The sequence below is a fragment of the Solea senegalensis genome, linkage group LG11, assembly GCF_019176455.1.
Source record: "Solea senegalensis isolate Sse05_10M linkage group LG11, IFAPA_SoseM_1, whole genome shotgun sequence".
In the NCBI taxonomy this organism is placed as follows: Eukaryota; Metazoa; Chordata; class Actinopteri; order Pleuronectiformes; family Soleidae; genus Solea; species Solea senegalensis.
The window spans coordinates 15952409-15973507 of NC_058031.1; the positions used below are offsets into that span (position 1 = coordinate 15952409).

Below are 21099 nucleotides of genomic sequence, written 5' to 3' on the forward strand. Positions count from 1 at the left end.
TAGAGGGAAACTGAGACATTTGCAAGCCAATGGTTAGGCCTGCAACAAACGACAGCCTGTCATAAAAGAAATGCACTGAGACTTCTGAGGAAAACACTGGGTGGGTAATTATGTTTGAAAAATAACAAAAGGCGACAAAGAAGCATGTGATTTAGCGATTTATTTTACATTATCAATGTAAAATTACATTTTAAAAAAAACATGTAATACTAACCACTGCAGGCTGTCAAAGTGTTATTGAACAAAATGTTCACTCTGTATATGTCCATGTGAATTTATTGCAATACATGCAAGTTACACCATGCTTTAACTCCAGAGCAGAACACTTAAAATATGCAAACACAGGCGCGCAATTTTAACGCACCTGGAGCGGAGCAAATCGATGTACCGCCTTCCATTCACAGTGACCCAAGGCAGCGCTGGTGTGACTAAAACACTCATTGTAAGAAACAAGGTCACAGTGAAAAGAGCAGGTACATGGACATGTGGACTGGAAAAATATTATAAATATGGACAGGATTGTGGGGACAGCCACGCGACGGACCTGTTAAAGAAGCTCTGATCAAACATCAAACAGAAAAACAGCATCATGAATTTCTATAGAGTGGTCTTTGGGTTATTTAAAGACTTCTTACTTTGGTTTGGGAACACAATGGCCAGTGTTTGCCTGTGTGTGCCAGGGTTAGCGCATGAAAAGACCAGAGGTGCACATTAACATCGCTTAGGGTTTTTTCAAGGGCCGAAATGAACTGACTGGAAAGTAACTTTATAACTCGCTGGAGGATGAAGCCTTTGTCGAGCTCTGAAGTGAAAGACATGAGTGCCTAACAAAAGGCGAGCGCCATTGTTAAACACTAAAGCGCATGGGCATTGACGCGCCTTGAATTGCAAAACATCTGCCATTTACTCTGAACGACGTGAGCGAGATTTGAATGAGAATACCGAGTCCTCAGCGCACTGTCTTTAGCCGCGCGTAAAACAACGGGCTCATGAGCAACGTGGAAATGGTTGGAGATTAAAAGCACATCAAAATAAACGCGTGCATTACTTGACTCTCGCCACTTCAGGAAACGACGCTGTCATTTTCCAGTCTCTGAGTCGCTACATACGGGCGAACTGTAGTCCACCTTACTGCATTTCGGCTTGATGGATTTATGATTATGAAGTGATGATGCTGATGAGATCCAGCTCTTCATGCTCAGCCCGAGTCTCTCAAACCTCGGTTAGTTTTCAACAATAGCGCACGAACTAAAAATTAACCCAAGCGAATGATCATTGCTGAAAGGGATCACAGTGTATATTGACAGTGAGTGTATGTAAATATATTTAAGATCACTCAAAAACGAATCAATGTGCTCATTAACTTTGGCCATCTTTGTTTTTGTTTTTATTTTTGCGCCTAATTCTAAAGCAAATATAGGGGCATATGACGTTAATGAATAAGAACCAGATCCCTCAGCAACCATGATGGAGAAATCACCTGATTTTTTTGAGGGCGATATTTTAGGTCCAATCCCCTATGGCCACCAAACGCAAATAGTTCAATTCAAGTGCGTTTTGTTTTTGCCTCTTGTGCAGAAAAAGAGAACCAGTTGCTGGCCAAGTTTTTCCCATGGCGTTCCCTTTATCTGCCAAAAGTGGAAAATTGAAAGGTACAAGTGAAAAGCCACGGGGCGTTCCTCCGATTTTCCTCGCTCCATATTTTGTAAAAAAAAAGAAAGAAATATATGTGTGTGCCCCTCCACCCTCGGCACAACAGACACATTTTAATTCTTAAACAAAGTTTAAAAGAAATCTAAAATACTTAAACATTGTATTATAGATAATGCACCTGAGCAATTCAAATAATACAAATGTGTATTCGCTTCTAATATTTTTAAATATGTATACTAATTCAATTTTTGTTTTATTCTATGTCATCCTGAAACTCCATCACACTGTGACGTGCTACAGCAATCATTAACTAATCACAAGTGGGTGAATGCTCTAAAAAAAATTGCTTGACATCGTGTGTGGTGAATGTAGCCTGATTGTGAAATTGGTATGAAATTGTCAATTTGTTGGTGTCAGCGTTCAGCTCCCCAGACGCGCCATATGCCATGCTAAGTGGCACTATTTACCAATTCGTTCCTAGTTTCACGGTCCATCCTCCCCTTCTCCATGTCAGGAAGCTGAATAGCCGCAACAAAATGGCAATTTACCCGCTGGAATTGTCACATACCCCCTGCGGCCAAACTCTTTCCGCTTGGCTTGGTGTGGGCACCCCGGCATGACTGAGCTTCACGGCGTGAAACTTAAAAAGGAGAAGGAAATAGTGGACCGTCACTAACCTCCTGTCTCAGGTCATCGTCGTGGATCGTGGGGATGCAACACTTTATGGTTTGTGATCCACACGCCCCACACGGGAATATAGCAACAGGAAACTTTCAAAAAATAGTTTGGGTTAGAGCCGGTCCTATGCTGTTTGCTGCCCTAGACAGACACTTGTTTAGAAACACAGTAACTCCTCAGACAATCAACGCTATCTTTTATGGAAAAGTGAACTATGCATATGAATGTCAGACAGTCCTGGTGACCACAATGAGACCAAAACATTAATAAACAAGTCATAAAACAATATACAGTATGATAGTCAACAATGAAGTGTACAATAGATGTGTGGACACTGCAGGCAAACTTATACAAAATAGTAAATATAGTAATATAAAACTAGTAATAAATGTATAATCATCAATAACAGTAAATGTCAGTAAACAAAATAAATATAGTAAATCAAAACATAAACAAACACTACACTACATTACATATCATTTAAATGTGACACATCTGAACTTCCACACACCCATTCTTTTTTCTGTCTTAACTATATGTATATCTATATTTGTATATGTGTATTTATGTATGTATGTATGTATGTATATATGTGTATATATATATGTATATATACAGCAAAAACAAATAACTAACACAATAAATGATAGGCAGATTCCTGACACACATTTGAGGTATAGAAGAAAGCACTCAACAACTTCAACAACTGAATAGACAAAGACACCAGAGACAAAAACACCTGTCAAATGACATCTTTCGAATCAATGGTAGTCCCCGTCTGTGCAGGTTTCTCATTTCTGTGGGCTGCAGCGTTTGTCATATTTATTTTTATTTATTTATTTTACCTTGATTTAACCAGGGTAAGTCAGTTGAGAACCAATTCTCATTTACGATGACACCCTGGTCAAGAGGCAGCACAACAACAGTTTGGCTGTAAGGTGGCGCCATCATGTGGTGGGATTTCTATGACACCCACTTCAAAATACAAATTCCATGCTGTTTTCTTTATTATAGCAATAACAATTTGACTTTGAAAACATCACATAACCTTCAACAGATCATCAGCCAATAAACTGACCATGTGGGTCATTTAATCATGAAGCAGTTTTATATATACTGTACATATACATATGTATGTGTATATGCATATATATATATATATATATATATATATATATATATATATATATATTATATTTTTACATTTGTTTTCATGCATCATTGAAATCTATCACCAAACATAGTCTATTCAGTCTTAAAAAAGAAAAGAGTTGCACTCAGATGACACAATCAGCTACATACCGTACCTGTAGCCTATTTCTAATCTCTAACAAAGCTAAAGCTTCTGTTTTAAAACATGTTAAGAATCATCATGTCGTGAACAGCAAATGGGCCTCGTGTTCAACTATGTTTAAGTGCTTCATGTTTTCATTGTTATAACATTCCATAATCCCAAAGTAGGATGATTCATAGATTATTAGCAATGTATTGTACTCTTTCATAACGCCTGAGTCACACCAGCTACACGGAGGGACACTTTCACTGAAATCAGCTACTGGCTAATTGTTTTGGTATAATTTTGAATGAGTCCTTGGAAATACTGCTGTGTGTTTTTGTGAGGTTGAAAAACGATGATGTAACATTTTGGCAGGAAATACCACAGGAGAAAGCAGTAGAGACTGAAGAGTACTGCCACAGCATTAAGAGTTGTAATACTGTTGCCACGTGTGAGGTTGTGGTAAGTGCCAAAAAGGACCCAGGTGAGGATCAGCAGGAGCAGACAGAAAGTTATTACTTTGGCCTCATTGTAATTTTTTGGAAGGTCTTTTCCCATGTAGGAGAAAACAAAACAAAGAGAGCACAACAATACAAGTAAAGTAATAGAAGCATAATTGACTTTCATATTCACGTCACATTCGAGTAGGATTTTGTCTGGGTACCACAATGTTTCTATGGGCTTGGGTGGTCCTTGTGAATAGCCAATGACAAGGAAGAGTGCCTGGGTGACGGATATCACGGTGATGACCAGCCATTGTCCGTGATATTTTATCCACCAACTGTGGGCATTGGGAAACTTGGCAGCTATTGTAAAAATGCAAACAATTTGAAAAGAGCGCACAACAAAGCATGCAATACAAACCGTGTAAAACAAAAAGAATGGGAAGTACCTCAGGATGCAAAAATAAAATGTTGGCTTGTCAATGTAAAAGAACACGCTAAAACTACTCAGACAAAGGCAGCCTAAGATTAGGAAGCACATTGGTCCCCCAGCTGATCTGACAACAGGAGTGTTGTAGTTAATGGCAAAGAGAACAGACATGGCGAGTGTGATGCCCACCAAGATCAAGGCCCCGACCATGATCAGTATGGCTGCACTGTCTGTGAATCTGATGTACTCCACCAACCGAAGATTACATGACGTACTTGCTTCTGTAGACCATTCTGTCTCTGCACATTCTATGCAGTCGTAGGGATTTTCTGTGTAACACAAGAGATGGACAACTTGCTACAATTGCAGGGATTTCATTTTACTTCATCTTTTAACTGGACAAAGCTGTATATGATAATAGAGGGAAACTGGTTCTCTGCAAGTCATTTCCTCAACAGATTTGATTCATACCCATTGCCAGAAAGTCACAGTGGAAGGGGAATTTGAAGTGTAATTCCTACCAGCGACAGAAAAGAGCTTAGCAAGCAACAGTGACAGCACAGTGTTTGTGTTTTACCTGTGGTGTTGATATAGGTTCCAGGCGCACACATTTCACAAATGAAGCAGCATTTGTGGATTGCATCTGGCTCCTTTGCAAATCCAACAGAACATTCTGGGGAACACACTGAAGTCGGAACCTGCACGGTACATGTATTGAACAATGACTGAATGTGAGTGCAGTAAAAAATAATGCTGTGGAGGGTGAAGGCAACTGTTAACAGGGAAGTAGCCATTTCACTTTGTGAAGATGTTTTATAGAATTGAGCTATCCAAATAGACATGGTTTCTATGGTTTCAATAGCTTCATATCATAGTCAGTAAATCACATTCATAGCCAGTTGTGCACCATGTCTACACATGTCAGAGCTGCGGGGTGTTTTCATACATTTAAAAACACCTGATGATTGTTGTGTGGTCTATGCAACAAAAAAATTAATACAATGCCACTTTGGGCAAACGACTGGATTAATTCAATTAATTCAATTAAACGACTGTTAATTCATTCATTCATCTTCTACTACTTCATCCTCCACATGAGGGTTGCGGGGGGCGCTGGTGCCCATCCCAGCCGACAAAAGGCGGGGTTCACCCCGGACAGGCCACATAGAGACAAACGGACAATTTAGATTGTCCAATTTGCCTTATTCCCAAATTTGCATGTTTTTGGACTGTGGGAGGAAACCGGAGAACCCAGAGAAACCCACTTAGGAAGTGAAATAAAACAAATAAATGAAGAGATGGTGAGATACAGTGCTGCTGGTTCTCTGTATGACAGAATCAGTCTGGACCCAGAGATATTTAGAAGGGCAGATGAAAAAAATTAATTGCTTTACAGCCCTATGGACACATTGTATCAGTAAAGCTCATTGAGATATTGTATGTTGTGATTTAAATACCATTTGATTTGACATGTTCACCCAATAGATTTAAACCAGCCTTATGCAACGTTGTATGTGTGTGCATATATGGAAGGAGAACACATTATAGCATTCAACAAAATCAGCTTACCTCTCCATCTGTGAACCACTTTATTAATGTGTTGTTGATGAAGAAATTGGATGATGCGTAAAAACTGTAAAAACCGATCTCCTGTGGAAAACCACTCTCATTCCAGAACACTATGGAATAGTGTCCGAACCTGGGGTCACCATTTTCATCAAACTGAATACTTTGATTTAAAAGTGTAAAATTTGACTTCATCAGCTCTGCTTGAACCTGGTGTGAAGACACAAAGTGACATGCTGTACAAATGGTGGTTAAAAATCAGTTGAACACTGCCCTGGTAAATTTTAATAAACTTGTTGTTACTGTTAGCGCTAGAAGTTGTTCACAAACCCTGAAAATCATTCTGAGTAATTGTATTTGTATACTCACCAGATATGGGTACACTGTAATGTTGTCGTTACATATCCCGGCTCCACATTGCAATACATTGTGTAAGGCATGGGCGATGGCATACACAGCAGAATACACAGGGAAAGAGAAAGATGGGTCTGCACCAATGACATCTTCAGCACTCAAGTTGCTGCAGTTGTGAACCTGAGTACAAAACCTGAATTGTTTTTCGCTCTCACAGAGAGTCCGACTTAGAGAGGAATAGATATAATCATCAAACCCAGGTATTGTCATTTTTGATTGCGAGATCCCAAGCACCGTGCCAATATTCCTGATTCCTTTCATCTTGGGGAGCCTCCTGTGCAAAGCCCATCCGTCATCTGCGATCCAGACCTTGTGTGTGATGTTTAGCTGTATCGCTGACTCAATGAGAATTTCAGCCCATACTATTGAAGCGAAAACAATAATTACATGTATTTGCTGTTCATCTATCTGTCTGAATATGTTGGAGTAATTTGAATTTTCATGAAGGCCTTTTTTGTATGCCAGGCAGATATCAGTATCCTCAATTCCATTAATGAACATTTCGAGTCCATCATTGCCAAAACTGTTATCACTGTTCAGGAAAGCAACCCAGTGCCATTTAAAGTGTTGCAAAATATCAATGATCACTTGTATGACATCTGCATTCGGACTCACTGTGCGTGAGAAAGACGGGTACACCCATTTGTCTGATAGGACAGAGCTAGACGCTCCATAACTCACCTGCCGAAAGAGCAGTAGGGAAATTAATCATTTCTAGTGACCATTAACCCTCAAATGCAATGTAATGACAATTTTACGTCAATAACATTTTCAATTTTAACTCGTTAAAATGTGGTAATTGCAAACTTACCACAGGAATAATGTCCACCATGAACAGTGGGGCAATAGTCAGTGCCTGAGTGCTTGTAAAGGGACCAACCACTGATATTACTTTGGGAATGTTCGCCTTATTTGCGCGTTGCTTGCGTGGTTCACCCCGAGCTTGGGTTAAGTCATTGACTGAGAGGAAGTCGAACATTTCAGGAAAGTTGTGAGTGTCTGAGCAGTAGTCAAATATTTCGTAGCCAAGAGATACATTTGGCAGTAGGCTGGTGGAGTTATTGATTTCCTCTACAGCAAATCTCATCAACTGAAACATTCGATAATTTGAAGGAAATAGGGTTTGACTGCAAATGAAGAAAAAAACCCAAAACAAAACAGCATGAGAGTCAAGTGTACTCAGTGTGGCTTCAAAAACACTTTTAAACATTGTCGTAGCAAATGAGCGTAAGAGATACTAGGCTGTAGCAATCGATCTTATACAGCAAAGTTCTTGAAATTGCGATTAAAAAGTCTTATTCTTATTCATCATTGGTTTCAATTTAGATTTATGACAAGACTCACCTGGAGCAATCGATTCCTTCTGGTCTGTCGTGAAGAACGTGACTGCTGATGTAATGAATATTAAAAAGTCCACCTAACAAATAATCTCCTTCCAGATGAAACTCTGAGGCTGAGACACTGCTTTGACTTGAGGCCCACAGAATACATCCGAGCAGACACAGAGAAGCAGGAAGACGTTTCATCATGGCTATTGTTATCATTTACTAAACTGATATGAACTATACTCATATTTGCCTCGGACTTTTGTTGTGACACACAGGTGGTGTTTTAGCCTCAGCGTTCATTTCCATGCATGTGGGATACATGGTTGGAAGAGAACTCACAAATCAGTATGCAAAAGCATTTAAGTGCTGCTGCACTGGCTTCCTGTGACACAAGGTTTCGCAACCACCATGAGCAAACAAGGCAGTGCCTCTGTCATGGATCAAAAATACACTTCACTCTCTGTCACAGATATAAATGTGTACAAATCTTGACAAACATTGAAAAGATGTCTGCTTGCATAGTTTTGGAGACAGCTTCCTTTTACTGCAGCACTTATAGAAGACGAGAGGAGAAGAGAACTCCTGCGGTTTATGAAGCCAAAGACAGTGCCAGTCTTGTGGCAAGATGTGGCAACCCAATGTGATGCGACCCATTGTTTAGTGAACTCCCATTTTGAAGCCTTGAGTTTGATATTTCGGTCAGCACCAAGTTGTTTTTCTTTGAAACCAGTAGAACCCGTGGTTGGAAGAGCAGCGATGGGCCACGCTGTGTCCATGACCTAAAACATGCTGCTATTTACTGTCCATTCAATTTTAAACTAGACCATAATTTCCAAAGTGGACATCATGCGGTGTTGAAGAAGATTATTATTGAGAACATAAACCCTTCATACAGGACGTGAGGCTGTTCAACAGAGCATGCGTTTCAGACACGCCTCAACCTGTAGACCAGGAGAATCTATATGGCATAATCCACAGACTGGGGATTTAAAGATGGGCAACATGACAGCTTTCCAAAAATGAAGGCAAACCAACTTGATCCACCCTCATAAACTCAGATAATGAGATGACAGCAGTGGACTGTTCAGCATTGGCACTCATGCATTGACACTTTTTAATGGCCAGTGTTGACACAATTACAGTTCCTGAAAACCGCTAACTACAAATAATCCAATGTACTGTATGTGACCTTTGCATAAAAAGTCCCTTTCAATCCACAGTGAAACTGAAGTGGTTCAGATTAAGCCAATTAAGGAGTCGGTCTCTAATCTCTAAAGGACAGATTGCAGTCATGCATGCTCATGAATGTGAAAACAGAAGTGTAGTCATAATGAAGTTGTCTGTAATGTTGATATATTGTCAAACTGTATATTCTCAGAGTGAATATTATACAGTAACTGTTGTTATTTTATTTATACATGGACCCAATATTATGTTCTCTCATGGGGCCCAAAAAGGAGCCTAGTTCTCACTTGATTTATAATGTCATTTTCCTGAGGACTTATTGCTCTCAATCACTTGTTTCACGTCTTCTTCAACAGCACACGATGTCAGCTTTATTAATTATGTTCCCATTTAAAGAAAAATGGCTGATAAAATACGGCACATATGTTATATGTGCCGTATATGTTATACGGCACATAATGCTTATAAAAAAAAACAGCTCTCCCTCTCATGTGATATAGGATTATCTGACTTTTTCATGCTTGAGGTCAGTCAGGCTGTGTGGCAGCATGATGTAGCTTATTCCAAGAGAACTCAAATTTTTATTTTTTTTATTTTTTATTTTCAGCTTTTTCCACACACACACACAATTTAAATACACATGAAAACCGGTTGTTAAAAACCCACACATTTGAAAGTGATTAAAAGGTTTAGAATACAAAAATGTGAATTTACAATGTATAAAATAGTACAAAAAAAAGTAAATTATGTTCCCAGATGGAAAATGACTGGTGTGACTATGCCAATTTAAATAGATGAGTGTTGAGATGAGATTTGAAAAGGGAGAGTCTGAGTAGTATAGCATATGTCACAACACAATTTTTCTGTAGTTTTGTCTTCAAAGTTTTTTTTATTAGATACATATTTTTAATAGCTAAAGCAACTCTCTTTCCACTGCACCCACTGCCTGGACTTATAGAACAAAGTGTTACCTTCTTAAAAAGGATCACACAAAATTGTCACATGTAAATATACACAAATTAAATGAAGTAAACCCTGCAGCTTTTTGTTTGTGCTCGAATGCCACCTCCTCTTACAAATTGTATCTGCACAATTTAACATTGCACCACACAAGTCATTTGAAAGAGGTCAATTTGCAATCACACAGCAGATGAAAGTGATGAATGGTCCGGACTACGACTACAATTTGAATTCCTCCTCCACTGGAGCAGAGCTCCCTGTTCTACCTTTCCTCACAATTTGAGACAGATTCCATATAGTGAAGTTAAAGTTACATAAAAACACGAGTGGCTCATATGTAAGACTGAAAAATCAAAAGACAATCATATGAAGTAGAATGAAACTCAGTCAATCTCAAATGCTTTCAAATATGCCCTGAAATATTAATAACCTACTGTATAACAGACCAAAAACTGTAATAATGATTTATGTGTACGAAATGTTGATTGACAATAAGGTAGGCACAACATGTCTTTGTGTACTGTTTAATCTATTCTTTAAATTTAAGAAACTACTGGCTAATTGTTTTGGTATAATTCTGAATGAGGTCTTGGAAATACTTCTGTGTGTTTTTGTGAGGCTGATAAAGGATGATGTAACATTTTGGCAGGAAGTACCACAGCAGAAAAGAGTAAAGACTGGAGAGTATTGCCAAAGCATTATGAGTTTCGATTTGCTTGCCACGGTAAAGCATGAATTCAGTGGCAAAACCAGTCCAGGTGAGGATCAGCAGGAGCAGACAGAAAGTTATTACTTTGGCCTCATTATAGTTTTTTGGGAGGTCTTTCCCCATGTAGGAGAAAACAAAACAAAGGGAGCACAATAATAAAAGTAAAATTGCTGAAGCAGAATTTGCTTTCAAACTCACGTCACAACGAAGTATGATTCTTTCTGGATACCACACTGTTTCATTGTAAGGCTGGGGGGGTCCATGTGAATAGCCAATAAGTGATAAGAGTGCCTGAGTAACAAATATCATAGTGATGATCAGCCATTGTCCGTGATATTTTATCCACCAACTGTAGATGTTGGGAAACTTGGCCGCTATTTTGAAAATGCAAACGATTTGAAAAGAGCGCACAACAAAGCATGCAATACAGACAGAGAAGAACAAAAAGAATGGCAAGTACCTCAGGATGCAATAAGACAGTGTTGGCTTGTCAATGTAAAAGAACACGCTAACACTACTCAGATCGAGGCAGCCTAAGATTAGGAAGCACATTGGTCCCCCAGCAGATCTGACAACAGGAGTGTTGTAGTTAATGGCAAAGAGAACAGACATGGCGAGTGTGATGCCCACCAAGACCAAGGCCCCGACCATGATCAGTATGGCTTCGCCGTCTGTGAATCTGATGTACTCCACCAACCGAAGATTACATGACGTACTTCCTTCTGTAGACCATTCTGTCTCTGCACATGGCATGCACGTGTAGGCGTCCTCTGTTTGACACAAGCAATGGAATAAGTATTGATAAAGAAACAGTTTAATTTTTGCGTGACTACTATTTTAGCAAGACCCCAGTGCACTGCCTGATGCATGGCTTACCTGTGCTGTTCACGTAACTCCCATAAGGGCAGATTTCACAAGTGAAGCAGCATTTGTGGATTCCGTCTTGCTCCTTTGCGTATCCGTCAGAGCATTCTGTGGAACACAGTGAAGTCGGCACCTGCACAACGTGGGGAAAGAAAATACTGTGCAGTGTCTGGAGCTTTTAAGTGTAGTATTATTATTCAAACAACGCTGCATTGTATACTGCACAAAGTAAACGGCTCACCTCTCCATTTGTGTACCATTGAACTTTGCTGCCGTTGATGCAAGAATGGACTGATGGGAAAAAAGTATGAACGCCGATCTCCTCTGCGTCCCCACTCGCGTTCCAGAAGACTATAGAATAGGATCCGAAATTAGGGTCGCCATTTTCATCGAACTGAATTCTATGATTCAGCAGTGTGAAATTGGACTTCTTCAGCGCTGCTAGAACCTGATGTGGAGACAAAGTTCGAATGACTGATGACCTTCTGTGTAAAGATGTTGTTTACGACGTTTGTGCAACAAAAATACATTTAAATGAAATGACCATAGACGTTATGTAACTGAAATAAACCATCTGATTATTTGTATACTTACCATGTATGGGTATACTGTAATACTGCTGTTGCATTTACCGTCTCCACACTGCAAGACATTGTGTAAGGCATGAGCAACAGCGTACGTGGCAGAGTAAACGGCAAAAGAGAAAGACGGATCGATAGAGACCAGACGACTGGCACTGAGGCTTCTGCAGCTGCAAAGTTGATTACAAAACGTCTGCTGTTCTTCACGTCCATACAGAGAATGATCGATAGTTGAATAGATAAAATCACTGAAACCAGGTATCGTCACAACTGATTGAGATACTCCAAGAACAGTGCCAATACTCCTGATTTCTTTCATCTTGAGGAGCCTCTCATTTAAGGACCAGGTGTCCCCTGCTATCCACACTTTGTTGGTGATGTTTAGCTCTATTGCTGATAGAATAAGAGCTTCCGCAATCTGTTTTGGTGCAAAAACAATAATGACAGTAATCATTTGTGCATTGATCTGTTTGAATATCTGGCTGGAATTTGTCTTGTCAAAAAGGGTCTTTGAGTAAGCCAGACAGATGTCAGTGCGGGCAATCTTCTTTTTTAACAACTCCAGGCCATTGGTGCCAAAATCGTCATTGCTCTGAAGAAAAGAAACCCAGCGCCACTTAAAATGCAATATGATTTCAACAATCACATCTATGATGGCTTCATTTGAATGCACTGTTCGTAGGAACGAGGGGAATTTCACTTTCTCTGAAAAAGCAGAGCTAGCAGCTCCATAACTGACCTGGTGATAGAGAGGAATAAAGAAATCTGCATTATTTTCCTTCACAATAAATACAGATATGTCATCTGATCCTTTTTTTTCACTTATTTGTGAAAATTTACCATAGGAATTAGATCCATCATGAAGAGTGGAGCTGTAGTCATGGTCTCACTGCTTGAAAAGGGCCCAACCACTGCAAAGACTTTTGAATATTTGGACAGATTCTTCTGTAGCTCACCCCAAGGGTAGACTGAGCCATTGACTGAAAGGAGGTCAAAAATCCCCGGAAAGTTCTGTGATGCTGAACAGTGGTCAAAAATCTCATATCCAAGAGATACATTTGGCAAAAGGTTGGTGGAGTTATTGATTTCCTCTACAGCAAATCTCATCAACTGAAACCTCCGATAACTTGACAGAGTTAGCGTTTTACTGTGGACATAAGAAGAACAGCAAGTTTGACATCTTTAGACCTTGTGTACAAAGAAAGAGCTGAGACATTGAATTGACATAGAATTGAGGTCAGATTAAATGTTACACAGCAAATTTGATGAACTAGATTGGGTTACATGGGAAGTATAAAGTTTTCATTGTTGGAAAAAGTGTTACGCTAAGAGCTGAGATGTAGTTTCAACATCAGAACATTTCCGTGACTCACCTGGAGCAGTCAGTGGCTTCTGGTCTGATGTGATGGGAAGTGGTATTGTCCTGATGTATATCAAAAAGCCCACCGATCAAATAATCTCCTTCCAGCCAAAATTCTGATTCTGCCACGTCCGTACATTGAGTAAACACACGGAAAAGAGATTCAAGGAGACACAGAAGAATATGGAAGTGTTTCATAGCTGCAGGTATCACTTATTGGTAATGTGGCTTCAGCAGGGATTAGCCTCTGCTTTTAATAAGCAATGTGAGGCTGGTAATGGCAAACCCCCAGTCGTCACTTCCATGCACTTTATGTCCTATTTATGTAAATGGCAGGAGGAATAGTAATGCCATAGCAATAGCATGCAAAAAGTAAAACACTTGTGGACTACAAACAGAATTGAACATCATCTTTATTATTCTTAATAAATATTGAATAAATGTATGTACATACACACACATATGTACATGTAGGTTTAGAAAAATACAGTTTATCATGACTCATCAATCCACATAACTGTGGCTGCTACAGGTTCCCCCACAGAAAAAACTATAGGTCACGGGATGCTACTCCACATAGGACCTATGTAGGGCTGAAGCGATTAATTGATTACTAAATTTCTAAAGAATTAAAACCAGTTTCTGTGACTTTTCGGCTTCTTAAATGTGAATATTCTCTGGATTTTTTGATGCATATAACTAAGAAATCCTTAAAATGTAATCATTTTGGTTTGTGGACAAATCAAAACATTTGAGAACGTCATCATTTCCAGTTCTGACAAACACTGATCGATATTTTTCAACGTTATATGACATTTTTAATGATTACTTGATTAATTGAGAAAATAATCCACAGATCAATTATGAAAATAATCGTTAGTTGCAGCCCTAGACCTTTGGATAGGGTGACCACATCCCAACAAAGTAAATGAAAGACAAGGATTATTTTTATGTGGGACAATGTGGGACGTCCGTTACCAGTGCTGGGTGTCTGTTTAAGTCGAAAGATTGATAATTTACAATAATTTTCCCCCCTCATCTTTCACTGTAAACCGCAGTTATGGTTGTGCATGAAAATCCCAGTAGATCAGTGGTTTCTGAAATATTCACACCAGCCAATAACCAATAACCATGCCACATTCAAAGTCAAATAAATCACCTTTCTGCCCCATTCAGATGCTTGGTTTTGAGTTTCTTACGGGTAATCTTGCCAATCTCTAGATGCTTAAATACACTGCTGCCATCTAATTGGCTGATTGCTTATTTGAATTAAAACTCAGTTGATTATTTTAACTGAAAGAAGTAGCATCCTGTTTAAGCACAGATGGGTGTCTTTTTGAAAATGCACAATTCAAACATAATTGGTTCTCACTGACTTCTCCATAGCAGGAGAGCAGTGAAACAAAAACAATGACAGTCAAGTGTTATGTTGTCTTTTAATTTGCACTACATTCATCAAAGTTTACCTTTGACCTGGAGCTTTTCCTGGAATAAAGCTGTTTCAAGTACAATGCAAGCATTTGAGTTAGACTCAGACTAGTGCAGTTGTTATTTTCTCTTACAGCGTCCACATCATTTAAATAGCAAATGCGCTCGTGGGTGTTTTGGTATTGGGTGGTGCGGTCAGGTGCTGTGTTGATACATTGCGATTCTGAAGCACTTGAGGTGTTCACTGAGTACCTGGCAAATTTGCCATTAAAATAGCAACCTGACATGGTACAAACTGATTTATTGCTTATTCCATACAAAACCTCATATGATTAAGAGACCGTGTACTATCCCTTTGACCTGTGCGCCTGCCCAGCAGACCATTTTTGCCTGACATTAGACTTGCAAAATTCATTTAGATCCATCAAGCGTACTTGAACCATGCACTTTATACTGTGAAACTTACATTCGTAGATTGCTAAAACCGAGCCACTTCTCTGCATCTCCGTGGTAATGCAAGGAAAGAAACAGCTTAAGTTACGATGGTGTAAATTTGTGGCACCAAAAGAAGAAAAAAAAGGTCATTAATTCTCACCACATACTGTAATTGTTAGGATATTTGATCATTTATGTGTTGAAGTTACGTATATAACACTTGTTTTATGGTGCATTTATTAAACCACCGGACACCTGTTACCAAACTAGGTATGAACATATAGGTGTAGGTAGGAATAGGTATGATACGTTGTTTTCATAATAGCTAACATTTTTACAGTTATTATATCAGTTAAAACTAGTTACTGCGTTTTTCAAGGTGAACTTTCACAGGTATAGTGAAATGTGACGTGTAGCTTTTATGAGCGGGGTGAAGAGATGAAGATGGGGTCATGAGACTGTGTGAGATCATAAGCAAATACATACAAATGAAATAATTCAAGCAGGTATCCGTGGGTCAGGCTAAAATGCTACATCCTCTAACAAATGAGTTCTGCACGGCTTAACATTGGACCACATATGTCGTCTGAAAGGAAATCATTTGCAATCACTCCGTGGAAAAGACTCTGCCCTTATCTTCAGGGTGAAGTTAGGAAAATGAAAAGGTTAAATGACACGTTTTCTTATTCAGCAATGATTGTGATCAAAGGGGTTAAAGAGAAATAAATGTGGTCTAATTGATCATAACCATCATGATAAACTGTTCCGCTTGGCCGTGTGTCTTTAATTTCAAACTAAAACAGTAGCAGAATGTATTACTTATTTAGGACACAGACACAAACAAGTTCCAGCAATGGTGTGTAAAAATAAACCACAAAACCTTTGTTCCTGCTAGAAAGAGTTTTAAGTATCACAGGAAATTATTGCTTTTATTGCCACAAAAAATAAGTAATAAGATTAGATAAATAATAAGATAAAAAAGATAAATAAGATTGCATAATGGTAAACTAGGAGACCTTTACCCAATAGTGTTTCAGTGGAAGACATAGTTGGCAAGCTTGATTACACACAGTCTGGTTCCCAGGACTTCAGAGGACATTAACCTTGACTTAAATGAATTTCCTGGAGACTTACTCCAACCTTAATCATAACTACTACTGTCCTAATCTTAACCTCACCCCTCGACATGATTTAACCTGAAAATGTATTCATTTATGTTATGGGGACTTGCTTTTATGTCCCCATAAGGAAGACAATTCCACATAAAGTGACTGTGTAAACAGATTTAGGTCTCCACAACATGAGTAATACACACAGCTTCACACAGCCTTCCTTTTAAGGACTCTGCATTGACTGTCATTCATTAGGACAAAGCCTAAATAACAAAGCCCAAACAAAGCATTATCCCATAATCGGCTAATGCCCAACCCCAGGGTTCCAGTCTCTGATAACCGACGTCAAACTAAGTCTGAGATAAATAAACACACACACACAGTGACCCACAATTATATCGGGTAGATTGCAACAGCAAATAACTTCTTTTAAAAAAATATGAATATGATGACACATACACACAGCGACCCACAAGCATAAGTCAGTGTGTAAATGTGTGCAGTGCTGTTGTAGAACATGTTCCTGTCAGCCTGTTTATCTCCTTTAAGTAAATGATACTCTTTACATTGAAAACTGCATTATTTGTGAGATTTAGAGAACGGCAGCCCACAACAACCCTCTGTAGGACGATGGAAGAATTAGGCATCCTAGGTTTTTTTTCACACAGTACACGGGCTACTCACAGCAGCATGGTTTTCTGGGCTCCTTGCTGATGAGAACACAAATGTAATATAATGTTGTAATACCGTGTTGCAAAATGTAAATAATACATTGCACACAGCACATCAATAACCCGGAGACTTTGGGTCCAACCCCTCCTTTTTCTTCAGAAATAACTTTATTCCAAATGTGTATTTTTAACTTTTAATCAAAGTGGCAGAACACAGCAAATAGGAAGGCATTGTATACTCACTCATACATACATGAATATTTAAATGACCTGATGGACATCAGTTCCACTGTTTACAGAAATAATTTGCATGTATTACTAGATAAATTGTGTTTCCCCTGAGTTGAGAAATATCTTCATTCTTTTCTTGGTCCTGTTAGCATAACTGTTAGCAAAGATGGTGGACACTGTTTACATTCTGGGAATGAGGTCCCGCCCCTCTACGAGTGGGTCTAAAAAGTGCGGAATTAGCGTTGCAGTTTCAAGCCTTGGACCAAGTGTCACTGGTGGGCATGTATCAAAAAAAGAATGAAGATATTTCTCAACTCAGGGGAAACTGCGGTTGGGAAGCACAATTTTCCAAAAATACTACCCCTATTGCAGTAATACAAGGCTAAATGCAAATCGGTGCCGTAGCTACTGGCTAATTGTTTTGGTATAATTCTGAATGAGTCCTTGGAAATACTGCTGTGTGTTCTTGTGAGGTTGAAAAATGATGATGTAACATTTTGGCAGGAAATACCACAGGAGAAAGCAGTAGAGACTGACGAGTACTGCCACAGCATTAAGAGTTGTAATACTGTTGCCACGTGTGAGGTTGTGGTAAGTGCCAAAAAGGACCCAGGTGAGGATCAGCAGGAGCAGACAGAAAGTTATAGCTTTGGCTTCATTGTAATTTTTTGGAAGGTCTTTTCCCATGTAGGAGAAAACAAAACAAAGAGAGCACAACAATACAAGTAAAGCATAATTGGCTTTCATATTCATGTCACATTCAAGTAGGATTTTGTCTGGGTACCACAATGTTTCTTTGGGCTTGGGTGGTCCTTGTGAATAGCCAATGACAAGGAAGAGTGCCTGGGTGACGGATATCACGGTGATGACCAGCCATTGTCCGTGATATTTTATCCACCAACTGTGGGCGTTGGGAAACTTGGCAGCTATTGTAAAAATGCAAACAATTTGAAAAGAGCGCACAACAAAGCATGCAATACAAACCGTGTAAAACAAAAAGAATGGGAAGTACCTCAGGATGCAAAAATAAAATGTTGGCTTGTCAATGTAAAAGAACACGCTAAAACTACTCAGACAAAGGCAGCCTAAGATTAGGAAGCACATTGGTCCCCCAGCTGATCTGACAACAGGAGTGTTGTAGTTAATGGCAAAGAGAACAGACATGGCGAGTGTGATGCCCACCAAGACCAAGGCCCCGACCATGATCAGTATGGCTGCACTGTCTGTGAATCTGATGTACTCCACCAACCGAAGATTACATGACGTACTTGCTTCTGTAGACCATTCTGTCTCTGCACATGGCATGCACGTGTAGGCGTCCTCTGTTTGACACAAGAGACGGACGATTTGTTTGCAAAGTTAAACTTGACTTTTCTCATTTTAAGAAAAGAGACATACAGACGTGTGGAGAGGTCACTGTTGAAAAGACAATTTTTGTAATCTGAGAAGCTGTTATAAACTTTAACTTCATGTCAAACTTTACTTACTTTCTTGCGTAGGTTCACAGTGATATACCCAAAGCTAACTGTCTGATGGCATGTCAGCGAGTCAAAGTGAACAGGGAAAACTAAGCAGCAGTCTCTGATCTCACCAAGGCAGAACATGTTAGCACTTAAAAACGAAGAGGGTGTTTTCACTTGTTTTGATGCGTAATTGCTTACCTGTGGTGTTAATATAACTTCCATCAGGGCAAACTTCACACGTGAAGCAGCAGTGCTGCATTCTATCTTGTTTTTTTCTGTGTCCTGCAGTGCATTCTGGGGAACACCGTGATGTTGGCACCTGTACAGCACAGTTATTGAGCAGGAAAGTAAATATAAATATGGAGAGGAGAATATTATACGGGAGATAAGATGGAGATGCAGACCAGAAATACCTACCTCTCCTTTGGAGTGCCACTGAATTTTAGTGCTGTTGATGACGAAATTGGATGGGTGAAAACTATAAAAACCAATCTCCTGTGCATCACCACTGTGGTTCCAGAAGACTAAAGAATAGATTCCGAACCTGGGGTCACCATTTTCATCAAACTGAATTCTTTGATTCAACAGTGTAAAGTTTGACTTCTTCAGCTCTGCTAGAATCTGACGTGGAGAGACACACAACATTTCACGTTACTAGCACATGTGTACATGTGAAGCTTGTTTACATCAGTTCTATGTTATGTATTGCTGGATTATTTATAGCCTTACTTACCATGTGCGGGTGCACTGTGACGTTGTCATTGCATGTGCCAGCTCCACATTGCAATATGCTGTGCAAGGCATGAGCAATGGCATAAACAGCAGAATACACAGGGAAAGAGAAGGAGGGGTCTGCAGCAACGACATCCTCGGCACTCAGGTTATGGCAGTTGCAAACCTGATTACACAAATTCTGTTGTTCTTCATTCTCACTGTGAGTGTGACTTTTGGAAGAATAGATAAAATCACTGAAACCAGGTATTGGCTTGAATGGCTCAGCGACTCCAAGCACAGTTCCAACATTTCTGATCCCCTTCTCTTTGGGGAGTCTCTTGTTTAAGGACCATGCGTCTCCTGCGATCCACACTTTGTCGGTGAAATTTTTCTGTATTGCTGCCTCGATGAGAGCTTCTGCCGTCCATTCGGGAGCAAACACGATTATTATGTGAACTCTCTGGGCCGTTATCTGTTTGAACACTTGGTTGAAATTTGTATTATGATTGAGTTCTTTGGTGTACGCTAGGCAGATCTCGGTGTCCTTTATCTTATCTATGAACACCTGCTGGCCATCTTTGCCATAATCATCATCAATGTAAAGGAAAGTAACCCAGTGCCAGTTAAAGTGAAGTAGGATTTTGAGGATCACTTCTATGACATCCTTGTTGGGATGTACTGTCCGTAAGAAAGAGGGGAAATTCTGTTTTCTTGAAAAGACAGAGCTTGCAGCTCCATAACTAACCTGGCAAACAAACAATAGACAAACTGTCATTATTTAAAGTTTTAATTCTTAAGTGAAATTGCTGTTCAGGTTTTCTTTTATTAATTATACAAAATATGGCAAATTTACCATAGGAATGAGATCAATCATGAATAGTGGTGCTACAGTCAGTGTCTCAGTGCTTGTATAAGCGCCAACCACTGCGATCATTTTGGACAGATTTGTCTGTGGTGCACTCCAAGGATGGATGGAGCGGTTGACTGAGAGGAGGCTGAAAATCCCTGGAAGGGTGTTTGAACAGTGGCCATGTATGTCAAAGCCAAGCGATACATTTGGCAGAAGGTTGGTGGAGTTATTGATTTCCTCGACAGCAAATCTCATCATCTGAAACCTCCGATAACTTGACAGTATTAAGGGTTCACTGTGAAAAGAGCAAGTGACAGAGGTGAAGGCTGTTCACATGTGGACTTTTAAAAGTATTTCACAGTCATACAGCCTTTGAAATAGCAATTCAGCACATTGACTAAATGTAGTCATTGGCCCAAGTTAAACTAAACCTTATTCATTCATGAACAAGTTAATAAAATATCCATTCATTCCTGAGTCTCACCTGGAGCAGTCGATGACTTCTGGTTTGTCATAGTAAACGGGTTCACTGACACGATGAATATTAAAAAGTCCACCTATCAGATAATCCCCCTCCAGGTGAAACTCTGAGGCTGAGACCGTAGGTTGTGACGAGGCTCGTAGTAGACGTCCCAGCAGACACATCCAAACAAGAAAAGGGGCCATTGCTCGAATTCTCGTTTACCAACCATATGTAGACTTTGCCTTCTCTTTGCCTTCAATAAGCTGGTGACATTCAACCATCAGT

General features: G+C 39.5%; 3 protein-coding genes across 3 annotated transcripts; all 3 read right to left on the minus strand.

Annotated features, from left to right (window-relative positions):
* Positions 1-3709: 3709 nt before the first annotated feature.
* On the minus strand, positions 3710-7986 carry LOC122777033 (taste receptor type 1 member 1-like). Its single transcript, XM_044037964.1, has 6 exons — positions 7805-7986; positions 7272-7587; positions 6416-7141; positions 6050-6256; positions 5058-5178; positions 3710-4809 (listed from the first exon to the last, which is right to left on the minus strand). The coding sequence occupies exons 1-6, from the start codon at positions 7984-7986 to the stop codon at positions 3884-3886; spliced, it is 2478 nt and encodes an 825-aa protein (XP_043893899.1). The 3' UTR covers positions 3710-3883.
* Positions 7987-10483: 2497 nt separating this feature from the next.
* Positions 10484-13645, minus strand: LOC122776841 (taste receptor type 1 member 1-like). Its single transcript, XM_044037587.1, has 6 exons — positions 13461-13645; positions 12928-13234; positions 12101-12826; positions 11748-11954; positions 11519-11639; positions 10484-11412 (listed from the first exon to the last, which is right to left on the minus strand). Exons 1-6 carry the CDS (start codon positions 13643-13645, stop codon positions 10484-10486), a joined length of 2475 nt encoding a protein of 824 aa, XP_043893522.1.
* Positions 13646-17686: 4041 nt separating this feature from the next.
* LOC122777040 (taste receptor type 1 member 1-like) lies at positions 17687-21038 on the minus strand. The gene is made up of 6 exons (XM_044037977.1): positions 20836-21038; positions 20355-20646; positions 19521-20246; positions 19205-19408; positions 18986-19106; positions 17687-18646 (listed from the first exon to the last, which is right to left on the minus strand). Exons 1-6 carry the CDS (start codon positions 21015-21017, stop codon positions 17730-17732), a joined length of 2442 nt encoding a protein of 813 aa, XP_043893912.1. The 5' UTR covers positions 21018-21038; the 3' UTR covers positions 17687-17729.
* Positions 21039-21099: the final 61 nt, after the last annotated feature.